General features: G+C 35.6%; 2 protein-coding genes across 6 annotated transcripts in view; both read right to left on the reverse strand.

The window, feature by feature from the left end:
- LOC137389799 (protein unc-80 homolog) overlaps window positions 1-12,081 on the reverse strand; it is a 50,908-nt gene extending 38,827 nt beyond the window's left edge. For all 5 annotated transcript variants that reach the window (XM_068075902.1, XM_068075901.1, XM_068075905.1 and 2 more), the window contains exons 1-9: window positions 11,998-12,081; window positions 9,497-9,680; window positions 5,594-5,731; window positions 4,695-4,882; window positions 4,198-4,350; window positions 3,857-4,049; window positions 3,527-3,648; window positions 1,994-2,071; window positions 18-170 (exon numbers count right to left, since the gene is read on the reverse strand). In XM_068075902.1, coding sequence (XP_067932003.1) covers window positions 18-170; window positions 1,994-2,071; window positions 3,527-3,648; window positions 3,857-4,049; window positions 4,198-4,350; window positions 4,695-4,882; window positions 5,594-5,731; window positions 9,497-9,680; window positions 11,998-12,051 — 1,263 coding nt within the window. In that variant the 5' untranslated portion in view covers window positions 12,052-12,081. The remainder of the gene's footprint in view (window positions 1-17; window positions 171-1,993; window positions 2,072-3,526; window positions 3,649-3,856; window positions 4,050-4,197; window positions 4,351-4,694; window positions 4,883-5,593; window positions 5,732-9,496; window positions 9,681-11,997) is intronic.
- Window positions 12,082-14,826: 2,745 nt separating this feature from the next.
- LOC137390786 (protein unc-80 homolog) overlaps window positions 14,827-25,608 on the reverse strand; it is a 49,730-nt gene continuing 38,948 nt past the window's right edge. Inside the window, exons 28-32 of the mRNA XM_068077104.1 lie at window positions 21,266-21,478; window positions 20,165-20,323; window positions 17,557-17,695; window positions 16,806-16,914; window positions 14,827-14,908 (exon numbers count right to left, since the gene is read on the reverse strand). Coding sequence (XP_067933205.1) covers window positions 14,827-14,908; window positions 16,806-16,914; window positions 17,557-17,695; window positions 20,165-20,323; window positions 21,266-21,478 — 702 coding nt within the window. The remainder of the gene's footprint in view (window positions 14,909-16,805; window positions 16,915-17,556; window positions 17,696-20,164; window positions 20,324-21,265; window positions 21,479-25,608) is intronic.

Here is a 25,608-nt window from a genome sequence, read left to right on the forward strand (position 1 = left end):
CGAGTATAGCCACTAACCTGAACCCAGCACATCTTGTGAGTGACATCGATGCCTTGCATCTCATCCCCCAGTCCAGACACAAAATATGAGAACTCAGTCTCTAAAGCCTTTCGAGGGAAAGCAGCTTGCTTGTTGAATTCCTCATGCAGAAACAGTACCTGGTTCTCCATCTAAAACTCAAAGTCATGCAATCACAACATCTGGCACTAGCAACCATAGGCTTTCTTAGCTGTGTAATCCCATCAACAAGGCACGTTTATCTTATGCATACCTCCCCCTCCCCCTCCTGCACAGAGTGATGTGAACAAAGTACCAGTGGTTATAAACATGATCATACACTGATAGCAGTAGATCTGCACTCAACCAGTCAGTAATTACTAATAACCACAAGATGAAGAGTAATTACATCGTGCAGAAAATTGATGGGCAAATCTGATGATTCCAGGCGTGTTTGTGCCAACTTTCTAAGACATGATAACCAGCAAGCAAAGTTCTTCAAATGTGGCATTGTTTGCAGTGAGTGTATATCACATCAAAGAGATCACAACAAATATTGGAAAATATGTAAAAAGTTTATAATAATTTGCAGCAAAGCTTGAAAGACCCACATTGCTACACAGCATATATATTACAAGCTGATCTAACATATATAATGTATATAAAGCACCAATATAGTACCTACATGTATATCACCTGCATCTCTTTTATGGCAGCATTATGTTTACAGTTTCCAACAGATCTATTTCTGCAGCACCTCATGGTTCAATTTAAAGATAAACATAAACATACATAATTTATCAAATATTTGAGTTGACTTTCCCAATTCTACTCTTTAAACTACCAATTTTACCCCTGATCTAAAAGATACAGCTGGCCTCAACTGATATTCCAGAAAGCCATATTTCAAAACCTAAAGAAATATTTTAAAAGGTGAACATTCTAAAACCAAATAAAAATGTTTACACGTGATTTGGGTTAAATGTCATGTACTCATTTATGTTGAATAATGAAATAGAATTAACCTGTGCAATAAATAACAAGAATCAGTCAAGTTTATACAAGCCTGTATAAACTGGATATAAGCTCAACAAGTCTTCTCATCCTTCTCTCATGAAAAGTGTGAAAATGGTTTTTCAGAAACATGATAGGCAGTGTCAGCTCAAGTGATTCAACTCAACAATATAGTGACAACGAGCTACATACACAGCTATTAAAGCTTGTAAGGATAACTTTGTTACTTTCCAAGGTCAGAAAAGCCAACATAAACAGCATGACTAAAATTCAGTAATTTACAAATTGGCACAATACTTATTGTATGCAAGGTATATATGTAAAGTATTCATGTATGTATGTAACAATTTTTAGTGAGTTAATTTGATTAAACAGTTCAGTTTATAGTCATTCCGTTTGATTAAACAGTTCAATTTATAGTCAGTACATTTGATTAAACAGTTCAGTTTATAATCAGTCCATTTGATTAAACAGTTCAGTTTATAGTCAGTACCTTCGATTAAACAGTTCAGTTTATAGTCAGTCCGTTTGATTAAACAGTTCAATTTATAGTCAGTACATTTGATTAAACAGTTTAGTTTATAATCAGTTCATTTGATTAAACAGTTCAGTTTATAGTCAGTACCTTTGATTAAACAGTTCAGTTTATAGTCAGTCCATTTGAATAAACAGTTCAGTTTATAGTCAGTCCATTTGATTAAACAGTTCAGTTTATAGTCAGTACCTTTGATTAAACAGTTCAGTTTATAGTCAGTCCATTTGAATAAACAGTTCAGTTTATAGTCAGTCCATTTGATTAAACAATTCAGTTTGTAGTCAATCACACATTCACCTCTCACAGATAATCTTAACATTTAGCAAACAAGAGTTGACTCTCCTTGATGCTGATTTCAAATCAGATTTTAGCAACAAAACAAAGACACATAACTATCACATAATATACCACAGGTAGAAAATATATCTAATAACTACTGGTACTAACATGAGCATGGTTGGTGAACTTGAGTATGTTCTTGGCCAGCTCCACTTTACAGAGCTCTGTGAACTTGATGCTCATCGCCTGCAGATGCAACACAAGTCCTCAAAATAGTACGAATTAAATTTAGATTAGCGATGTACAAATGGCATATTTCCATGCAATTTCTAGTCATCTTAGGCCAAATAGATAAACACCCCGAGTGGTTGTTCAGAGTTAATTCACACACAGAGTTATTTAACTATTGACATTAGACCAGATAGATAAAACACAGTCTGAGTGGTTGTTCAGAGTTACTCCATACACAGAGTTATTTAACTAGTGATATTAGACCAGATAGATAAAACACAGTCTGAGTGGTTGTTCAGAGTTATTTCATACACTGAGTTATTCAACTAGTGATATTAGACCAAATAGATAAAACACAGTCTGAGTGGTTGTTCAGAGTTATTTCATACACAGAGTTATTTAACTAGTGATATTAGACCAGATAGATAAAACACAGCCTGAGTGGTTGTTCAGAGTTATTTCATACACAGAGTTATTTAACTAGTGATATTAGACCAGATAGATAAAACACAGCCTGAGTGGTTGTTCAGAGTTATTTCATATACAGAGTTATTTAACTAGTGATATTAGACCAGATAGATAAAACACAGTCTGAGTGGTTGTTCAGAGTTATTTCATACACAGAGTTATTCAACTAGTGATATTAGACCAGATAGATAAAACACAGTCTGAGTGGTTGTTCAGAGTTATTTCATACACAGAGTTATTTAACTAGTGATATTAGACCAGATAGATAAAACACAGCCTGAGTGGTTGTTCAGAGTTATTTCATACACTCAGTTATTCAACTAGTGATATTAGACCAGATAGATAAAACACAGCCTGAGTGGTTGTTCAGAGTTATTTCATATACAGAGTTATTTAACTAGTGATATTAGACCAGATAGATAAAACACAGTCTGAGTGGTTGTTCAGAGTTATTTCATACACAGAGTTATTCAACTAGTGATATTAGACCAGATAGATAAAACACAGTCTGAGTGGTTGTTCAGAGTTATTTCATACACAGAGTTATATAACTAGTAATATTAGACCAAGTCATGTCTGTTCAATACTATCACTCAGTTTTGTAACAATTTTATCTTAGCTAGTAGCTGCTTAAAAATTTTAATATCCAAAGACTTCTGTGAAGCCGTATTATTTGAACTACCACATAATATAAATTTACCGCATTTACAATCTCTGAAGAATGGTTGAGTCTCGCATACCAATTCCACAGCTTGAGATCTCTAAATATATGCCTAATTCATAAAGATAAATTTTTAATACAACAAAACTTTTCAATCATTTTCATGAATTTACTTACTAAAACATGTACATCTCTGATTCAATGAACCAGAGCAAAAAGATTGAAAAACCTTCCATAACTCAACACTCATAAAAACTTACTTTTAACAGCCAAGTGACATCATATTCTAAATTCTATAAACTATGACCAGTAAAATAAACTAAGATAGATGAAAACTGCACCTGTTTCTGCAGAATAGCAGAGGCATCTGCAGGTGGTAGTTTTACAAGCTTCAACTGCGGCGTGTTGTTTCTTCTAAAGACATAGAAGTCTCGGACATAGCAGTGTCCACAGCGCATCCGACCTATCGAGTTTAAATGACCCAATGTACAGTGCAACACATGCAATAAATGCTAATAGCATAGAACAAAATATACACTAACATCAGCAATTTCCTAAGTGAGAACAAACATGTAGAGCAAAAACGAAAGTGAAAAAACTACCAATAATAAATGTCATTTCGGTACAAAAAGTGATGGTGCGTAATAATACCATCCATCCTATAGCCATACTTGTTTTTGCATCTGCCAGCTGATAATGATCAATCTCTTCGGTGATGGAAAAATATTCCAAGCTTTCTTGAAGAATGACCTTAAACTGTGTGTCCTCATGAACCACAAACTGTTGAGGTGGAAGAGCACCATCTATGCCATGCACGATGATCTTCTTAGCAGATGTTAAATGAGCCGTGATCATCAGAGTTTGCTGCCAAAAACCTTTTTATTAACTCGCAGTAGTGTCAAAGAGGGTAATACCGATAAATAATACAGAATACAACACACTTTCAGCAGTGTCAAAGTTATGGTTAATAGCAGCAACCATATACACAAAAGAAGATGCAGCTAACACCTACCTCACTTTGAACCTTTTTCAACATGGTTTTCAGATCCTTGAAGTTGAGGCCTTGAACGCTGGGAACCAGCTGCCATATGACTGACATCGCTTGGTTTATGCATATGCTGGCAGTGATGTTAGCAGTTCGATGGTAGAAGAGCACGTATCCAACCTAGTAAAAAATTTAAGAGATACTAGAACTCCAAGCCATATTATATAATGATCATATCATGTAGCAGAAATATTTGAAGCAATGCCAACATGGCTAATGCAATGACCCTCACAATCCTACCTTATAACTCAGACAACATTCTGTAGCTAATGCCTGAATGCGGTCTCTAAAAATGATTTTACTATAGTATTAACAAAAGTCAAGGTGTGCAGCTATTTCTTCGGTTTTTAAATCTAAATAAAAGTGAAACTCTAAGATAAGGTTTTTGATTTGGAAGCTATGCAAAACCAACCAATGGTCAAAGCAGAGGATTTTTGGGAGAAGTAAATCAAGACGGCACTAACCAAGTTGTTGAAGAGAATGTAGGCTGCGTTGGAGGGTAAATTAGGAATAGACACAACTAGCTTCCTCAAGACCTTAAACATATCGCTCCTTCTTGAAGGATCCGTGAGTTTCTCAAAGAGATAACGGAAGAAAAGAGATGCATCTTCTACCATGCATGCTTTGATCACACTTTCCACTGTGCATCCAACTGTGAGAACATCAAATGCTTTACATCAATCAGTACAATGAAATGTGCATAAGTATGGTAAAAGAACCTGAAGCAATTACTACTCCTAATATTTGGGTGCGTCTATAGCTAGTCTGTAGGTAATGAAAGAAGTTAGATAATATCACATCAGATCTGTGAAGCAGTTTGAAATATTGGAGAAGTTTCTAAGGCGAAGATTATCAGGCTCTTCAAACCTTGAATCACGTTGAAGTTACATTAAACAACTATGCGAGGTGACATGAGATGGAAGATGAGTTGAGATAGAACGAGAAATGAGGTAGAAGACGATAGGGTAGAAGGTAACGTGAGATGAGCTAGAGTGAAGGTGAGCTGAGGTAAAAAATAAGATAAGGTGAAGGGAAAATTGAGGTGAAAGGTGGGTGATTTTTGGATCAAAAGATATTATGTTTAGCTTTGTAGAAGATTGTAGTGATGTATGCGATGATCTGACAAAATTGAGTTTACAAAGAAAATTCTATAACCACATTTGTGATATTCTTATATTAATAAAACCTAATTCGGTGTTCCATTTAACAACATCTTGTGGTAGAATATTGATCGACGAAGATTGAATCCTTATTTTCAAGTTTAGGTTGTCAAGGGTAAATAAAACAACAACTCTTGCCTTTTAAGCCTATTCAAATCTATTGAATTAAAAGAAACTCCATTATATTACTGAAAAAGATTTACCTGTAGTACCATTGCAAGATTCACTGTCTTCTAACAGGTCAAACATAGCCAATCCAACCAAACACACGCATGTAGGAAATACAGAGTGGGCAGTAACCACCTCCCTTGCGAGAACCGCCTCTTGGGCTTCATCTGAGGCTACAAAAAGAAAGAACTAGTAGTTACAACCTGTTAACAACATAGACGGAAAGCCTCGGACGAATCATGCTTGCTGAATGCATTTACACTCTAACTACAAACTAGTCTCTAACTGCTAGAAGGAGCGTGAACTTCAAAACATCTGACTAAATTGAATGGAGGGCAATTGAAATATTAAAGTATCATCAAGCAGATAAACCAAGTATTAAAGAGTATGACTGTACCTTTGGACTCAAACCACTTGGAATATATATTGTACTGTCACTCACTTTGATGTCATATTTTTATCTTTCAATCATATGAGAACAAGCCAAGATAGGCAATGATATAAATGATAACAACTAGTTAGTTCCTGGAGAGTATAACCAATCGGTGAGTGAGTCATCTTATTCCATCAGCGCTAGTAACCTGCATTGCGTCTCTCATAAACAGCCATATTGAAATGATTCAGATTAGAATATAGCAAAAATGATTAGATGATCTAAAAGACTTACTTGAAAAGAAAAGTTGGAAAACTTTAATTATGATTAGTCACCAGAGTTGCTGATCATCTTCAATTTATTCTTTTAGCAAACGAGTTTAAGTAAAATAGCTGAAATCCAATAAAGCCTTACCACGGTGTGTTTGGTAAAACACATATCATCAATTGTGACAACTTGCTTGGAAAACTTTGGAGCCGTTATGTATGATATACCATATATAGTAGATTTGTCATACCATATTAATATAATACCTTATAATACCATGTAAACAATCCCCTATTCACAAAGTTGGAAGAATAAAACAAGTAAAATAACTGAAGAAAATATGATAACAGAACGCAATGAGCTCTCACAAACAACTCATTGATGTTATCAGATATAAATAATGAGTGAGTTAAGAAATGTAGGAGCACACCACTATAGAGGATTTATCTACTCTCAAAATGATAGACATACGAGGCAACAAATCTACAATACAGAGTCTACCTTTTTAAAAACTCATACCTATGAGGGTTAGACTAGTTGCAAGTGACAAGTTAGTAGGCTCTAGTCAGTAAACGCAGATTGTGGATACCACATCCATTGATAACCTAACAAATGTCCTCTCAAGTGTCCAGACACAAGTAGTGTTACACACAGCGCGGAACGAACTGCATTTAAAATTCCTCTATAAGTTAAAAAATCTTTTATCATAGCTCTGTAGCTCAAATACAACTAGCCTTGTGTGACTTGGATTCCTGGTAGTGATGTCATTATTCAGAGGAGCATTTGGCATATAATAAAATAAGCACCAGGCTTAAAGGTGTTCAACTTGATTTGTGAATTACAAAGCTGACATACAAAATCTTATGACTTGAGAAATAATTAAATGTGGCAAAGGTCATTCTAGAGACTCTTTACAAAACAAATGTTAGCAGTGCCATGCTTAACATTTTATTTACTGCCATTTTTGTACCATAAAAAACCTGTACAGGAGTCTAACAGCTAACATCTTTGTACGCTGTTTCGATATTAACAATGAAAGCTTCTGCAGATTAGGTTGAAGCTGATGAATGTTAACAGGTGAATAAACACCTGTTAACATCTGTTATAGAGTCTAGAGATATAACAAACTTTCTCATGCTAATAAACTGTCATTTGACACTGGATACATTCCGAGTAGCTGTCAGACCAGCCAGTCACAACTAATAGAGAACATGAACAACAGCCATATAGAGCATTCTAAACACCACGAATACTACCTGAAATCGTTTTGCGCAAGCCAGCCGTATCACCCGCGCCCTTCGATCCGGCATTGCCGGATACGAATGAGGGACTGCGGAGAGCGGATGAAAAAGTTAATGGCTGCTGCGGTGCTGTCGTACAAAAGTTGTCATGCTTAGCAGTTCCGTGTTGAGCTATAATGAAGCCATAATACTGCTGTTATTATAAAAAATGGAATGAAAGTAAATGAGTAATAATAAACAGCTGAATATATATGATATGTTATTAATTCGATCATCATAGCTGTGAGACTAAAGGCAAATGAGCTAGAAAGAAACTACTCATCTTAAACTAAAAGTCGCTAAACTTAGAAAAACAATTTTTTTAGATGGCATTTTTAAACGCCTTACAGTAGTCTTTAACAGAAAAACCTTTACAAATGAGACATCCATAAAAAGAGAATTTAGTTTAATTGCATAAAATAGAGTTTGCTCTACATGCAACATAAATTTTCTGCTACAAAATAAAACCTACAAACATCGAGTCTCAATGTGCCCGACACAAACAGCATGATATTACATCACTTCCTCGCTACATAAATTCATAGCAATTTGATGTTCTTCTTTTTTATGGCTAAAGAGGGTATATATATATATATATATATATATACATGCTGCTCCGTCAATTAGAATGTTCAGTCAAATGACAGCGATACTTAAAAAGCTCGATCTTTGGCTGATAAATTGTATTACCCTAAATCTGTTCATTGGCGAGTTACACACGAGCAACTGGTTGCGCAGTCAGTTGTAGGTAAATTTCAAATACTTATAGATGATTTTTATTTTATTATATTTATTATTAAACTTATTCTAAAATAAATATCACCTATGACATAGCGAAATTAATAACGCTGTAATATGCGATAGAAGGATAATTTAAATGTTAACACTTAACAAACTCCAACATAGCAGCTTTGTTAGTTTCTTAATAAGACTTAATGATGTCATCAGATTTATAACATTTATCTAAATTTTTTGGCGTGTTGTTCTTATTAACTGTTATTAAATCTAGATGTCCATTTCTTAGAAAAAGTAAACGATTGACCTAAACTTCACAGACCATTAATCAGAGGCTGTGGGTTGACCAGACTGGGTGCATCACTAATTGTGAGTCATCACTTGACCAGACATAATTGTGCAAGTAACTAGACAGTCTAGAGCCAGGAACTTACTATCTAAACAATATTAACCAACAATCACCAAATTTGCTTTTTCAACCTGAAAAGAAAAATAAACACATGACGGCAGGTAAATCTGATTCAGCTGGTACCAGCAGGGGAAGTGTGGAATAACAGCGGAACTTTCATTCATTTGTGTATTCGGCATCCATTCATACGTAGTGAGCAACCGTAATAACATATCAGCTTCTTTGCGAAGTGGCTTTCTTTGATACAGGCATTTGATTTTCCAAAAGTCGGCTGCCAATTTGTGACAGGTCGTATCATTTTCAATAACAAATGAGGCATTTTATATAGTGCACAATGGGCTACAAAAGTGAAAATTGTCAATGTGGCTTAGACCTTCCTAAACGTCAACAAATAATACTGTTTAAAATCCAATCTGTCATCTTTGAAAACAAAATTCTCAGTTTTTTGTGTTGACCGTATTTAGTACACCACCTTCGATAAAAGCTGTATCTTAGATCAAAGTGCTTCAATTTCAATTCCGAAAACAGTTTTAAAAATCTGAGAAATTTTTCTATAACAAAGGGCTAAAAAAAACTTTGCGACTTGACCTCATTTGCATTCAAAATGAGTTGACTTGTCACATTTTTTCTTTTAAACATTGGTTGCTATATCTCCATTTTATTGTTAAACCATTTCTAACTGCGCTAAATTAGTACTATCTTAACATCTTTAGAGTTTAGTTGTCAATTTAGAGTTTTTGAAACTTGGTTTTTTTGGCTTTTTAACCAAGACCTACTACTGGATCATTTGATTAGTGGCTTGCAACTTTCTCAATTATAAATAAAACAGAATGGAACATAAACTTGAGCAAAAAGAATATCATTTTAATCTTACTTTCATCCGACTCCAGCTGGTTAACTTTGGTGAACTCCTGAGCTGCCTGCACGTTAACCGCAACACTACTTAGAGGAAACGCCTCTCTAGCCTCCCTCTTCTTACACTCTTCTGCCACAAGAGCCATGGCTACCATTTCCTGTTGCTGCTTACGTCTTGTGTTCGTTGCCGTTACAAGAGATTTCTGTAAATCGTAGGAATTTGGCTTACTCACTACATTAATTTTTGCTGTCCTTTGTACAGCTAAGCTAATCTCATATCGACTAGATCAAAGCTCATAGATGTAGAGGAAGTGTATGTAAGGTATGTTTGTTCAATCGAAATCATTAGCAAACCATCCAACTAGTCACAGCTAAGTAACAAGTCTGAACCAGAGCTAAGTAACACGTCTCAACCAGAGTTAAGTAACACGTCTCAACCAGAGTAAAAAACTGGTCTGAACCAGAGGTAAGTAACACGTCTCAACCAGAGTCAAGTAACAAGTCTGAACCAGAGTTAAGTAGCACGTCTCAACTAGAGTCAAGTAACAAGTCTGAACCAGAGTTAAGTAACACGTCTCAACCAAAATAAAAAAACTGGTCTGAACCAGAGGTAAGTATCACGTCTCAACCAGAGTCAAGTAACAAGTCTGAACCAGAGTTAAGTAACACGTCTCAACTAGAGTCAAGTAACAAGTCTGAACCAGAGTTAAGTAGCACGTCTCAACTAGAGTCAAGTAACAAATCTGAACCAGAGTTAAGTAACACGTCTCAACCAGAGTCAAGTAACAAGTCTGAACCAGAGTTAAGTAACACATCTCAACCAGAGTCAAGTAACAAGTCTGAATCAGAGTTAAGTAACACGTCTAAACCAGAATCAAGCAACTGGTCTGAACCAGAGCTAAAGGTTGACTTGCAACAAAATTCACACTACAGTTATTTGGTATCAAAAGATTCACCATGTCTTACTCTGCTGTGTTGTAGGTGCCAAATATGTGGAAATGTGATTACAAGCTCTTAAAAGCTCAGAAACGAAAAGCCGCCGTAGATTTCTCTTTATTTAGAACCCGTTTATTTCTCTGACGTAGTCATGACAGTTTGCTTATTGTCTTGTCACGGTGATGTTCTCACATGAATCGAAAGGCCAATAAAAAGCTCAATACCAACTTATCGTAGCACTAGCTTATGACAAATTCTTCGGGTTCTACCGAAGACCCCGTATCAAATATAGATGCTCGATACTTTACAGTTTTGTTTCGGCTTGAACTAATCGTCAAGTCGTAATCTCATCATGTGACCCAATACATCGAAAATAATTTTTGCAGCAATTTTTGATTATCACAGGTGACCAACAGGCTCGTCATGATTATCAGACAATGATATGTACTCCTTTGAGATAAGGTTAAAAAATTAAATGAATTTTTACGGTAAGTTATAAGATAGCAGTGCTAAAAGTGACAGCATTACAATGATAATAAAATAGACGCGTAAGAACAATAGACATGGTTTTATTGAATGCGTGAAATATATTTGCGAAAATATTTCGACGAATAAGGTTGCATGAAAGTGTAAACAGAAACCATCTACCACAACTACGTCACATTCGAGCCGTTTTGGAAAGAGAATCCAAACTACGGTGGTCTCGTGTGGCTGCGACTAACTGTTCGTTTTTGAGCTTTTAAGAGCTTGTGATCACATTCCCACATATTTTGCACCTACAACACAACAGAGTAAAACATGGTGAATCTTTTGATACCAAATAACTGTAATGTGAATTTTGTTGCAAGTCAATCTTTAAGTAACAAGTCGGAACCAGAGTTAAGTAACAGGTCGAAACCAGAGTTAAGTAACAGGTCGAAACCAGAGTTGAGTCACAAGTCTTAACCAGAGTTGAGTCATGAGTCAGAACCAGAGTTATTAACTATGTTAACCAGAGTTGATTTATCAACTCTGGTTAACAAAGCTAATAAATAACGGATTTATCATCTACTAACCATAGCATGTTTTACTAATATTTCAATAATATTCCAAAATGTAAAATAATAAGCTGGTGCATAAAAGCAATCATGCAGTCTGTTAATTACCTAGGTGTGCAGAATATCCTAATACAATATCAGAATAGAGAACCTACCGAGCCCTCCTGATTGGCAGCATAAACACAAGCATGCAGTCTGTTAATTACCTAGGTGTTCAGAATATCCTAATACAATATCAGAATAGAGAACCCACCGAGCCCTCCTGATTGGCAGCATAAACACAAGCATGCAGTCTGTTAATTACCTAGGTGTGCAGAATATCCTAATACAATATCAGAGTAGAGAACCCACCGAGCCCTCCTGATTGGCAGCATAAACACAAGCATGCAGTCTATTAATTACTCAGGTGTTCAGAATATCCTAATACAATATCAGAGTAGAGAACCCACCGAGCCCTCCTGATTGGCAGCATAAACACAAGCATGCAGTCTGTTAATTACTCAGGTGTTCAGAATATCCTAATACAATATCAGAATAGAGAACCCACCGAGCCCTCCTGATTGGCAGCAAGCTCCTCTAACTTGAGTTTGTACAGCGGCATCCACGGAGGGTCAGGAACGATCTGACCAGGAAGACCGACAGGAGGAGAAGGCAAGGTGTAATCTATTGATGGTGGCATCAGCTAAACATAAACACACTTAATGATGATCTTACACAAAATTATAGCAGATTTTATTATAAAGTATCAGTATTTTTCTATTATTTGTGATTGTTTTTGATGCTCAAGGTGATCTGACTGTGAGGATGTTTCAAGATTAATCAACAAAACTTGATCGCGGTTAAACCCCTCAAAAGAAAAATCCGGGCAAATTGAAGTCACTAGTTGTTATCATTGAGATAGTTGATATCTGCTATCGCTCTCAATTTGCAGCGATAAGCGTCTCTATTCTGTCGATCTCTTTGCAACTATAGATGTCATAATCACACTTTTGCTTGATCTGAGCATTTGAACCACAAATAAGTTTTGTCGATTTTAATCTTGAAACATCCTAGCAGTCAGACCACCTCCAACAGAAAACAATCGCACATGATTAAAAAATGCCAATACTTTCTGAAATTGTTTCTAAGTCCATCTTTAAGCTCAGAAACATTAATAATGTAAATTTTCCCAATGAGACTATCTAATCACTGAATCACCGGTTTTATGATGACAACTTTGAGCCAGAGAACTGCACATACTGTAATCGCACAAAATTTATGAGAAGAGTACAAACAAACACGAAACAGTCAAATTGTAACTCAGCAGTTTAAATCTAGGTAAGATGGCATGACATCATCATAAGCAAAATGATGGTCAGTGAAATATACTACGATCAAGTTGATATTGAGAGTACTCCTCATAAATGTGGGGTCTGTTACAATATATAATAAACACCAGATATTTTATACACTACGATACAAATATACAAAAAAGGTTAATTGAATAAGAATATTTAGGGTATATATTCACAGATGCATGACTTGACATAACTTAATACACTAAAATCTTGCGTCAGTCACAGAATGAAGTCCGAGAGACAGTTAATTCACTCAATTTAGTTGTACGAAATTACTATAAAATTAATTATTTCCAAGTAAATTGAAACTTGCATAACATATTAACCAAACTCTCAATCAAAGCGAGAGCTCTGTTATCTAGAATCAGTTGACGGAGCTCAAATCAAGGCATCACAAAAAATGAAGCTATATTTTGAATGCAGACCTGAATTTGCAGAAGTGCTGTCAGTAATGTTGCGATAAAGAATGTTGAAAAGAAGTTCCATCAGAACAAAATTTACGAAGCAGAAAATATTTTAGTGACTTAATTTTTCAGTGCACCAATTAGCTGGACAATTGGTTTTTCATTAGCTTTGCTGGAAACGTACGTGCGAGTGAATTTCTCTTGATTAGCCTATATCGAGCAAACAAGGTTTATGTTGAAATAGAGAGCAGTGCTAGAACGCAAGAGCTCTGAGAAGTCATGCAGAAAGGAGCTCACTAGTAGAGAGTATCGCAGTCAACCAATCTGTATGTGCACATCATGATATACTTACCACTACTGATTGGCTTTTAGGATGCCCGTGATATGCCTGAATGTACAGTTCTACCAGTTAATAAGAGAAAAACTGTTTGCATCCACATGAAGAGTCAAAACCTGCTAAACTAAGCTCATGAAATCAAAATACTTTAATTTCCAACAATTCATACAGAAGTGAAGTTTCAAACAATCACAATATGGAAGCTTCGAAAAAAGAGCATACCAATAATTAAAATGTTTCAGCTATTTTCTGCCAGACATACCGAACATGAATATTTAACTGTTTTCCTTCCGAAAAAGGTTTGTTAGTCTATATATATAAAGCTCAGTGTCTGTCTATCCAGTTATAGCGATAAAGTTTTAGTAACGACAAATCCGCTTTGCCGAGGATATGACGTCGGAACCTCCAGTTCTGAAGGCATTGAGTCGTTGAGAGTTATATTAAACTACAGTCTTTCAATTGAGCCTAGCAATGAATGATCGTGATGACATTCTTTACATCGGTTAAAATACTCACACTTAAAGCGCTTGGGGTTATCAACTAGCACAGTTAATCATTACGATTATTAAGCTGGCTTAAAACACCACTATTGTTTTAATAAATATTTTGACTACTAGCTTACGAGGTATCTTACTCCAGTTCAATAGGTAATTATTTTATTACCCATGCGACGCCGGGTATTCAGCTAGTCTTAAATATAAAAGAACAGCTTAGAAATTCCTTTAGTGATTACATCTGTTGAGTGAGTACAGACAAGTGGATAGAACTGACAAGTCAAATATTGAAGATATGCTATAGGTGAATGACAATGTCAGAATTCAAACATTGATGAAAGCAAAGCCAACCAATAGCAACTAGTCTTCTCTATTTAACACAAATTGCTAATTTCCACCACAAACTTACTCTTGAGATAGATCGGCGAGCATATGGCCAATTTTACCATTGGTTAATTAATCAACTTATCCAATGGCAGCTACATTACTTGCCACTGTGTATAAGCTGTTTTTTATTACTCACGCAATGCAGGACATTTTGCTGGTCTATATATATAAATAAATCCCAGTGTTTGTTGGTCTTTTTGTTTTCATCCGAGTGTCCAATTATAGCAATTAAAATCTAACGGCGAACAATTTGCATCCCAAAGGATTTGATCTCAGAACCTCCTGTTCACAAGATGACAAGCTAATAACCCACTAGGCTACACAGGATACAATGGATTCACTGTAGAACACGTAGAATATATCTTTAAAATAGATTACACAACAGACGACAGTGAAGACAGCTGAACTAATAGCTAGTCACGTTACCTTGAACCATGACTGAGCTCCAGACTCCAGCCTTGACCAAACCTGATATCTGTATGTCCAAAGCACGTAGAACCTGCAACACAATTTAAAGTATTCATGGAATGATATAACTACACCAGATACGCAGATAACAATACTGCACTGAACTTGTTTTTAAAAGTAAATTAAAATCATGGAACAAGAACTTTAGTTGACAATGTGGGATGTAAAGAACCCGCCTTATGAGCTTTTTTAAAGAGTGGCATGGTCATTAGTGAGCAACAGAAAATCAGCATGAGTATTTTCAAATTGAGTTTTGCAGTAAGTGATATTCAGAAGGCTCCTACAATGCAATGATATATTTACTAACTTTTTCCCAGCGATCAACCTACACAAGGCTTAAGCTAATATAGCATATTCCATGTATACATGTATTTCAATCAACAGTCGCATACCCTGGACATTACCACTACCAAAACTAGAGTCCTTAAACAAGCCCAATATGTTTGTTTTTAGAGGCCTGGATAGTGTGTAACTTAAACAGAGTAATCCTATCTTGCTGACACAGACACTACAAGGAAGATGTTATACAGAGTATGTCACGGAAATATTGACATGAACCACAAGTTTACTCTTGCAAACATTTCCTAAAAGAAGAAGGAAAAAGACATGTCAGTTCACTGATAATTTGAAGTGTCATAACAAATAGATAGGGAGAGAATGGGAGACAAAAGGGAAGATGGGAAAGAGTTGAGGGATTGAAGAGAGAATTGGTAAATGGTAATAAAGTGAGGCTAGGCAGCTGAAGTGAAGTTGGAGAAGAGTTGAGCAGATATTGCAGCTGCAAAGTTGAGACTGTAAGTGTAGAATGGAAAGTAGAAAAGGAAAGTGCAATAAGAGTGTGTGTCCGACCACATGATCTCTAGCAGAGCTGATAACTGAAATAAAACAACAACAACTTGCAGTCGGCCTTCTAAGTGTTTATGTTTTATCATTGTTTGACCAAAAACTTACTAGAACTAAATTCTTCACTTAATATAATTTAATGTTATAAATTACATAGTGTACTGAACAAAATATAAACTCTGAAGAAATGGAAATATTTCTTCAGAGATATAATGTAGGTTAAATTATGGCTTATACTACATGATATATTGCATGATATATGATGTGTTGTATGAGTTCTCCTATGATGTAGTACATACTATGATGCGTTGTATGAGTTCTCCTATGATGTAGTACATACTATGATGTGTTGTATGAGTTCTCCTATGATGTAGTACATACTATGATGTGTTGTATGAGTTCTCTTATGAAGTAGTACATAGTACATACTATCATGTGTTGTATGAGTTCTCCTATGATGTAGAACATAGTACATACTATCATGTGTTGTATGAGTTCTCCTATGATGTAGTACATAGTACATACTATCACCTGTTGTATGAGTTCTCCTATGATGTAGTACATACTATCATGTGTTGTATGAATTCTCCTATGATGTAGTACATAGTACATACTATCATGTGTTGTATGAGTTCTCCTATGATGTAGTACATAGTACATACTATCATGTGTTGTATGAGTTCTCCTATAATGTAGTACATACTATCATGTGTTGTATGAATTCTCCTATAATGTAGTACATACTATCATGTGTTGTATGAGTTCTCCTATAATGTAGTACATACTATCATGTGTTGTATGAGTTCTCCTATGATGTAGTACATAGTACATACTATCATGTGTTGTATGAGTTCTCCTATGATGTAGTACATAGTACATACTATCATGTGTTGTATGAGTTCTCCTATAATGTAGTACATACTATCATGTGTTGTATGAATTCTCCTATAATGTAGTACATACTATCATGTGTTGTATGAGTTCTCCTATAATGTAGTACATACTATCATGTGTTGTATGAGTTCTCCTATGATGTAGAACATATTATGGTCTGCTGTACGAGTTATATATAAAGATTTGCCAACCTCTTAACAGCAGCTATTCTGTTTTCAGGATTAGCATGATGTAGTTCATTGAGAATCATATCTTGAACACCTTGAGCAACTTGTCCAGCAGCCATCAGTACAATAGATGCTACAATGCATAGCATAGACATGGCAATGACAATGTAAGAAATTAAATGTGAATAAAAAGTAGATAACTCCCAAGTGTCTTACAGTTAATAGCTAAACAAGCCGGGCATATATGGTAAGAGCATATAACTTCTACTTGCCTGCGAATAAACTGAAATATAAAAATGGCAAGCATTCATCTCGATTAATAAATCCCACTGTGTCATTGTGTGTATCTGTTAGTCCGCAGAAACGCCAAGCATTTCCGCATTTTTTTGACCGATTTCATCCAAATTACACCCGCATATGCTCTGTGCCTTCTGCCAGGCGACTAAAAATATTCCGTTTTAAAACTTCACCTGGTTCGTGAGAACCAGCCTGTTAAACACCCACCTGCTGACTATCTGATTAAAAAGGAAAGAAATCTTGGGCAGCGCTGAGCTTACTGCTAGTTGAGTATAATAAACTTCAGCATAACTTTCAGTCATCAAATAAGTGGCAATTACAATAAGTAGCAATACAGAATATTGGTCTCAGAATTATATGTATACGTGTGGCAGGCATATGAGTATCAGATATGTGGCCAGTAGCTGATAATTGCTTATAACTACATTGTACATTCCCTGTTAGAGGTTTCAATGCATAACATTATTGCCTTTTCTACCTGCAGTGGCAACTATCTCCTTGTCCCTTTGCAACAGAAACTCCCAAGCAACAGCGGCAGCACCAACCATTTCCTCTTCTTTCATGATGGCAGCACTCTTCATGATAATCGACAGCGGAATAGACATGAGGCTGTTAGCCTAAAACATTTACACATTCATGAAAGCAAATTCATAATAGATTTGAACAGGTTTCATAGTTGTCACCCCTACACATGCTAGATCAGATTTGTCTTAAAGATTTATTCAAAGCTGTAAAGTGAATAAGGATAGCTCACCAGCGAGTCTACATACTTACTGTTCCCCGCATATAAGCCTACCCCACTTATAAACCAACCCTAGAAAAACAGCCCTAAAATCAGGGATTTATAGGAATTTGCACATACCGTGCATACCTACCAAAGAAAAAGGTTGCGGAAATAGAGGCTTAGCACAAAACATTTTCGATTGGTGAGTAGTATAATTAGCCTATCGTGTCTCCCCTAATTGAACAGAAACAATCATCTGTTCACGTTGAGTCAATAGAAAAAATGTTTGCTTTTTACGGTGACTTTAGTTTCGCTTTGCGAAAGTGCATTTTATAGTTATTTTTTCTTCGCGATGATCAGATGCATTACATCTACATAAGCTTCACAAATTGTAAATCAATGGACCTCTCATGATTATCAATTGGGCAATAGTAGTAGCGACAGTGAGTATTTATTGGGCAATAGTAGTGACAGTGAGTATTTATTGGGCAATAGTAGTAGTGACAGTGAGTATTTATTGGGCAATAGTAGTTGTGACAGTGAGTATTTATTGGGCAATAGCAGTAGTGACAGTGAGTATTTATTGGGCAATAGTAGTAGTGACAGTGATTATTTATTTTTATGCCATATTTTATTTATTTTTATGCCGTAAGCAATAGTATAGCAGTAACTCGTCTGACTTGGAACATGTTTAGTTTGTTAACCACAACTGTATGTAGAAGATAAAAAAGGATCCGAAGTCATTCTGCAAAACGTTTGTGGTCTATTTATGGCATAAGGTGATGTGAAGTTTTATCCTAATTTGCTCAAATGCTATGACAACTTATATCGCCAATGTCAAATATTTAGTTTTATCGAATATTTAATTGTTTTCGTAAAAAATAATTTGGTAGCAAAAGAGTTAATGGTACCCGATATTGTTATGTTGTACTTTTTATTAATAAAGTTGAGTTAATAAAGGTTTGAGTTGTAGCAGTTGAAATTAAGTTCGCATTCATTTGCTTTCAATCAGAATTATGCGAGTATTAGTCGGACCCCTTAGTTTAGTAAACCTTTTGCATTCTAGAATAGGCTTATATGCAGGGATATACGGTAATTCAAATAATTAATGTCCATGTATGATCTGTACCTGATCATCGTATAGCTAATGTAATTACTGCTTTAATCTTCACTATAAAAATCTCAGTGTTTGTCTGTTTGGTTGCCATTTGTGTGTCCAGTTATGGTGACAAGGTTATAGCAATAAAAAACCCGCTTCACACTTTAATTGAGCTTAAAACCTCTAGGTCTACAGGCATATGTTCTATTCATTAAGCCAGACAGCCTACTTGCGATACAATGGATTAATTGTGCACATAGTCATTACTCACACATAAAGCAATTACAAAAAATACTATTGGTTTCTACTAGCATGCTTAAAGATCATGATTGTTCGTGTGAGAGGCCATAACATAATGTAACGTACATTTACAAGCAGGTTTCACGGCTCTTATTATGTAGTTGCCATTAGGAAACTACATAACCTGCCACTGTTTATAAGCTGTTTTTCATTATCCATGCAATGTCAGAAATTCTGCTAGTCTATATACATGTATATAAATCTCAGCATTTGTTGGTCTTTTTGTTTTGATCTGTGTGTCCAGTTTAGCGATTAAAATCTAGCAATGACAAATCCGCACCGCAGAGGATTTGGTCTCGCAACCTCCCACTCACAAGGCCACAAGCAAATCCATTAGGCTACACGAGATACAACGAAATCATTGGGCAAATAGGCATTATCTAGGTAAAATAACGCGTAACAATGCTGTGTTGCGCGCAACGTCACTAAAGCTTGCTCTCATGGCTCTTATTAGTAAGTTTAGCAATACGGATACTAGCTTACTCAAATTAGCCATTGGCAACTACATTACCTGCCACTATTTATAAGCTACGCCAGACATTCCTCTCGTCTTTACTATAATTAGATTCGTCTCTGTTCGTCACCATGATTGAAGGTTGCGGAAAAGATTGAACCATATAGGATTCGAAGCCGCTTTACCAACAGGCGCACTACCACCTGTTCTAATCATTCGCCTTCCATGTTTTAAAATGATTGTGCGCATACTTATTATCTGTGCTTTGTTGGCACACATGACGATCTCTCACGGCACACCTGACTGTCAGAGTACTAGACTAGATAAAAACCAAAGCTTTGCATAGATAAGCTCAAAACATTTATTATTTTGAGGATGTAAAACTAGTGAAGATAAAACCTGGCTATACATACATGCTTACGCAGGTAAAGAACGACTGGAGAAATCTGTGCAATTCTTACATGCTTACGCAGGTAAAAAATGACTGGAGGAAATTGTGCCATACTTACATGCTTACGCAGGTAAAGAACAACTGGAGGAACCTGTGCCACTTTCTTGGTTTCTTTAATCTGGGCCCCAAATTGAATGGTCTTGTCAAAGCTGCGTCTTTTACCAATGGTCGCTTCAACCACATTGTTGAGGAGCATCTGGGAAGATGACTTATTGAACTGGTAGAAAAGAGAGTGGAAAACAAGATGCATAAAACCGCAAACCATGCAAGCCAACGAGGAGCATACTATAACACAATTAATTGCGTGTGATATCATGCGACTCTGGAGAACGCTTAGATTACAAGGATGTTTACACGTAGCCTGGGATTCTAGCAAGAGGTTTCGCTCAAATCAGCCCTATAACCACTTTACACGCGTATGTTTAAACTGATAATTACCTATAAATGCATGCTAATATCTTTTCACACACAAAGTATAGAAACATTCCAATGAAACACAGATACAGGCAGTATGGTGAACATCACAGGAAAACCACAGCAACTCAGCAATATTTAAAAGAAACTACAATTCAGACAGAAATAAATGTAAGTCATACAGTGATCACTGATTGAACCAAAGCAGATGTTAGTATGTAGTGGTCTTTTGCCAATTAATCAGGGTTTTCAACAATATTGCTAATTGATCGACGAATAAAATATTTTGATTTTTTAGTGAAAATAGATGAAATTTAGATTTAGATGAAATTTTAGTATCATTGATCAAGGATTAAAAAACTATGCACTGCTTTTGTTAATTCAATATTATTTTGTATCTCAATCTGAGGTAATAAAGAAGCATAAGATTTATTAGTTGCACTTCCTGTCAGCAACCTAATTTAAGCTTTTCATTTTACTCTGACAACAAACTCGATAGAATTTAAAAAATACTTAGAGAGTTTACGAAATCAAATTAATGCATAATACAATCATTTTCCAGTATGTAAGGAAAGGTTCAGAGAACCAGTGAGGCTGAATTCTGACCATTCTTGAGCTGCTCTACGTGGCACATAGACTAAAGTCTGACGTTTTGTTACAATATTAACACCACAGCATCGTAAGAATTGAGAACGTAGAGATACAGAAAGGAATAACATCATTCATAAGGTAAGGACACACTTACTCTCGTCACTGATGGTCGTTTAGCCTCACTAACTGCTACGGTTGGAAAAAACATTCCAGGCTCTTCCATCTTGCCCACATCCACTTCGTATATCTTTTCTAGGGCTTTTGTGAGGAGAAGACAACTCTTGTTCTGTCTCATCAGGCAGTAAGGGTGACATCCACCAGTGTGCTCACAAATGAAATTTGACTGGCTTGAAAGCTGAATTATTGGCTGCAAAGTAATTGAAAAAACCTTGACCTTTGCAAAAAATGTCTTTACAATAGATGATGGTAAAGAAAACACAAAAACGTCTTGTTAATTTATATAGGTGCCTTCTTCAGTTAGGTCAAAGCAAAATACATATAAAAATCTCAAAATTTAAACATAACAAGTTTTGTTGAAGAAGCTGCTATTGTATGACATTATTTTATGTTATGATGTCCTAGGATAACAATATACTAGCTATTTCTATCGCATTAAAAGAAAAAATGGTTGAAAAAAATGTCAAAGTGCTCATATGATAAATTGCTGGATGGCTAGAAAATTGTTTGCATTTCGCAGCAATATTATAGTAATTTACTAGCTGCGCTACCTGGCGTTGCTCGGGTAATCAAAAAGTCTTTGGACAGAAAATTGATTTGTATTTAACATATAACAACATTTGCCATTCTAACTTTCAAACTACATATCACGAGAGAAGTGTTTTGTGTAGTTGAAATAAATTAAGAGAAAAATAAAAACAACTGCAAAGGTTTTAAAACTTTGTCAAACAACTGTAACATTCAAGCTATTAGCCTGGCACATTGCCAATGAAAAATTCCAATAAGCTAGTTAATAAGCGCTAGGCTTCTAAACAAGCCAGTAAGCCATTATGTTGCATCAGCATTGTCCAGCTACGCTATTCTAATAATAGCTATAGCTGGAGGGACACACATACTTTCACATTCATATATATAGATAGAAGATAGAAGGAAAGAGGCTCCTGACTCACATTCTGCTCTAGATGAGCCCTATGCAATACACTTGAAAGAGTAAACTCCTACTAATTCAGCTGAGTTTGTATCATGGCTAAGCAAGCTCAAGCATTAAAATATTTGAGGAAACCTCAGATATAAGCTTAATAAACCCAAAATAAATGAGAATTAAAAACATTTGGTTATAGATGGTGACCGAAGGCCCAAATAATTGACATTGACAACCCTATATACATCTCAGTGTTTGTCTTTTGTTCATCTGTCCTCGATATTTTCAGTTATAGCGATCAAAATCTGGGAATGAAAAATACCTGCAACGCACCGGATTTCAACTTGTAATCTTTAATTTGCAAGTCTGCATACAGGTGCATCTAACCACTACGCTAAGGCATCCTTATCATTCTTAATTATCTTAACTATTCTTATCGCGATTGCTGGATATAAGATAGGCATGTACTTTTTTATTATTAATAATTATTGCTTTTTGCGTCTGCTTTTCTATTAGAAGTTATTTAAAAGCCTTATATACATTATCTTTTTTTATTTGTCATTTTAAAATGTGACGTTTCAATTTCGAATGTGCCTTTTTGCCCCTTTAATTTCCGGTTCTTCTCAAAGGTAATTGTTAAAAACTGTGAATAGTTAAAACTTCTCAAATGGGCAGTTGTATGTTGTGCTTCTCATAACTTCTCATATGGGCAGTTGTATAGTTGCTATCTCGAGTTGGAATCACCTCTATATTCTCTTTCTGTTCGATCGGACAAAGTACCCTCACTGCGCTTTACTGCTATACGTCTGCGCCAGTATCAAGAGGTACCAGTATCGTTGTATTAAAAGCTTTGGGGGATAGCTTCTGCTGCAACTAACATTTTTTATACCCTTTTTTAAAACCTTTTTCAGCATACTTATGATTTTTATTTTGTTTCATCAGTTCATATTAATTGCATCAGTATCAATTTATTGTTCATTGTAATCATTGTAGCAAAACAGACTATCTAGCTATTAATTGCTAATTATTTCACATTTAAACACCTTAAAAGTTGTTTTATTTTTTTCTCAATTTATTTGAACTGCGCAAAACATTTTTCTCATGTTATGAAGTTTGAAAGTTAGAATGGTAAATGTTGTATGTGTTAAATACAAATCAATTTTTTATGCTAAGACTTTTAATACAATACCGGCACTCACCTAGTAATTGCCATGTAATTAGCTAAAAAAAGGGAAGAAGGAAAAATACCACCCACAGAGAAAATAGAAAGATGTTGGAACATGAGAGTATCAGTTATACCAGTTGTCATAGGAGCTCTGGGTATAATAACATTGACTAATCAGGTAGGCTTAGCCAGCTTCCAGTGACAAGGAATAACAATCAGTTGCAGAAAGCTCACTACTTGGAACGACGAAAATCTTAAGGTGAATGCTGAAACATCCAGCTCTCTGGTAAGAGTCTCGCGTGTCAGTAGCTAAACTACCAAGGGGGGTTCACTCTCTTCTATTCATCCCCAAGGTCTAGTCTGAGATGATATGAAATGCACCCTTTCCACTGACTTACACATAAATAAAAAACTACCCCTTATCACCTCCTCTCCACAGACTAATTGCCCCTTTTTTACTCAAGAATACCCCTTTCCACTGTGTGAAAAGGGGTATTCATGTACCAAGCTGAAAAACATATTCTTTATATAACGACACTCTAGAGTGTCAGGCCACCAAAAAACCCCTCTAAAACGTGCTTTTTCCGTCGAGCCCTTGGGGATAAAAGTTGAGAGTGAACCCTCTGGGCTAATCTACCCAAAGGGCAGAGGAGATATGAAATAAAACTTTTCCATATATATACATGTACATAAAAATTTTTATGTTCTATTATTTTGTTGAACTTGTGCTAGCATAAAATTGCAATATCTATTCCATGTTTTATTTTGACTCTATGGTAACACGGCGATAATCCAAATACGCCAGAAACAACTACATCTAATATATTTACCACTTGAACTCACACACTGGTATTCCTCCCACTTTTCATTTGTACTCAAACAAACTACTGATCATTTCTGCTTGTGCCATCTAATTTTAATAAAGGGAGTTGTCTCCCATGTGATTAGGTGCAAGTATTGTAATACAGTAATACTTCAACTTACGAGTGCTCCAACGTACGAGAAACTTGAGATACGAGCAAGCTTTCAAGCAAGTTTTAGCACTAACATACAAGCCATGTTTGAGATACGAGCACGTGATTCAGTTGCCAAGTATGCCAGAGGTGTTTTATGAGAACAGCATCACTCTGTATTTTTCAACTGCTCAGGTTATACTGTGTTTTTTTGTGCGCGATTTTCGGTGCAGAATTATGTGAATTAAAAGTACTGTGCGTAGACCGAAAGTGTGTCAGTAAAATGAAAGATAATGCAAAGAAAAAGCAAATGATAACAATTGATATTAAACGGAAAATTATTGAAAAATATGCGAAATGTGTATGCGTGATTGAGCTAGCTCAGCAATATGACAGAAATACATCCACAATTATCAAACAGAAGGATTATATTCAGGGCATTTAGTTCGCAAAAGGACTAACCATAGTTTCTAAACGGCGCAGCGATGTTCACGACCGCTGATGGAGAGACTGCTCAGGCATGGGATGAAAGATAAACAATTGGCCGATGACAGCGTAACTGAAACGATGCTATGTGAAAAGGCCGGTTCTATCTATCAAAACTATAAAAATAGACATTCGGACAAGTTGGCTAGTGGTCGTGCATTAACACTTTGTGACGACATCTGTGTTCGTCCCAATCGCAACATGTTGAAAGAGCGACAAAGGCAAACGTCCTTAGATAGGTTTATCTTAGAACAGCCGACTAGTCGTGAGAGCGAAACAAAGGAAAAATTAGCTAACCAGCGAGAAACTTCCAACTAAGTTAAGTTAAAAATGAAAATTTGCTGTTATGTTTGTCTTTTAAGACTTCGATAAAATCCAAATTTATCAAAGTCAACTGTTGTAATGAAAGATAACTTATATTTCCCTCTCTGGCAAATGCTAGCCTTAGCTGCTATTGTATGTACGTAGGCCTATTTAATTTTACATTTTAATTAATCACATTTCTTTGCATTATTTTTTGATTTTTGAAAGCATGTGGTAAGTTAGGACAATAACCAACATGTTTTTTCTGTTACAATATCTTGTTTTGAGTGTTTTATTTGCATTTTTTAGAGTATGGAAACCAATCAATTTATATTTAATTGTTCTATATATAAATAAATTGCACCAACATGCGAGTAAATTGACATACGCGCTCAGTTTCGGAACGCATTAAGCTCGTAAGTCGAAGTATGACTGTATATACATTCACCAACTACAATCAAACGTACATATTGAATCTTACAACTTCAAAT

The sequence above is a fragment of the Watersipora subatra genome, chromosome 3, assembly GCF_963576615.1.
Source record: "Watersipora subatra chromosome 3, tzWatSuba1.1, whole genome shotgun sequence".
NCBI classification, from domain to species: Eukaryota; Metazoa; Bryozoa; class Gymnolaemata; order Cheilostomatida; family Watersiporidae; genus Watersipora; species Watersipora subatra.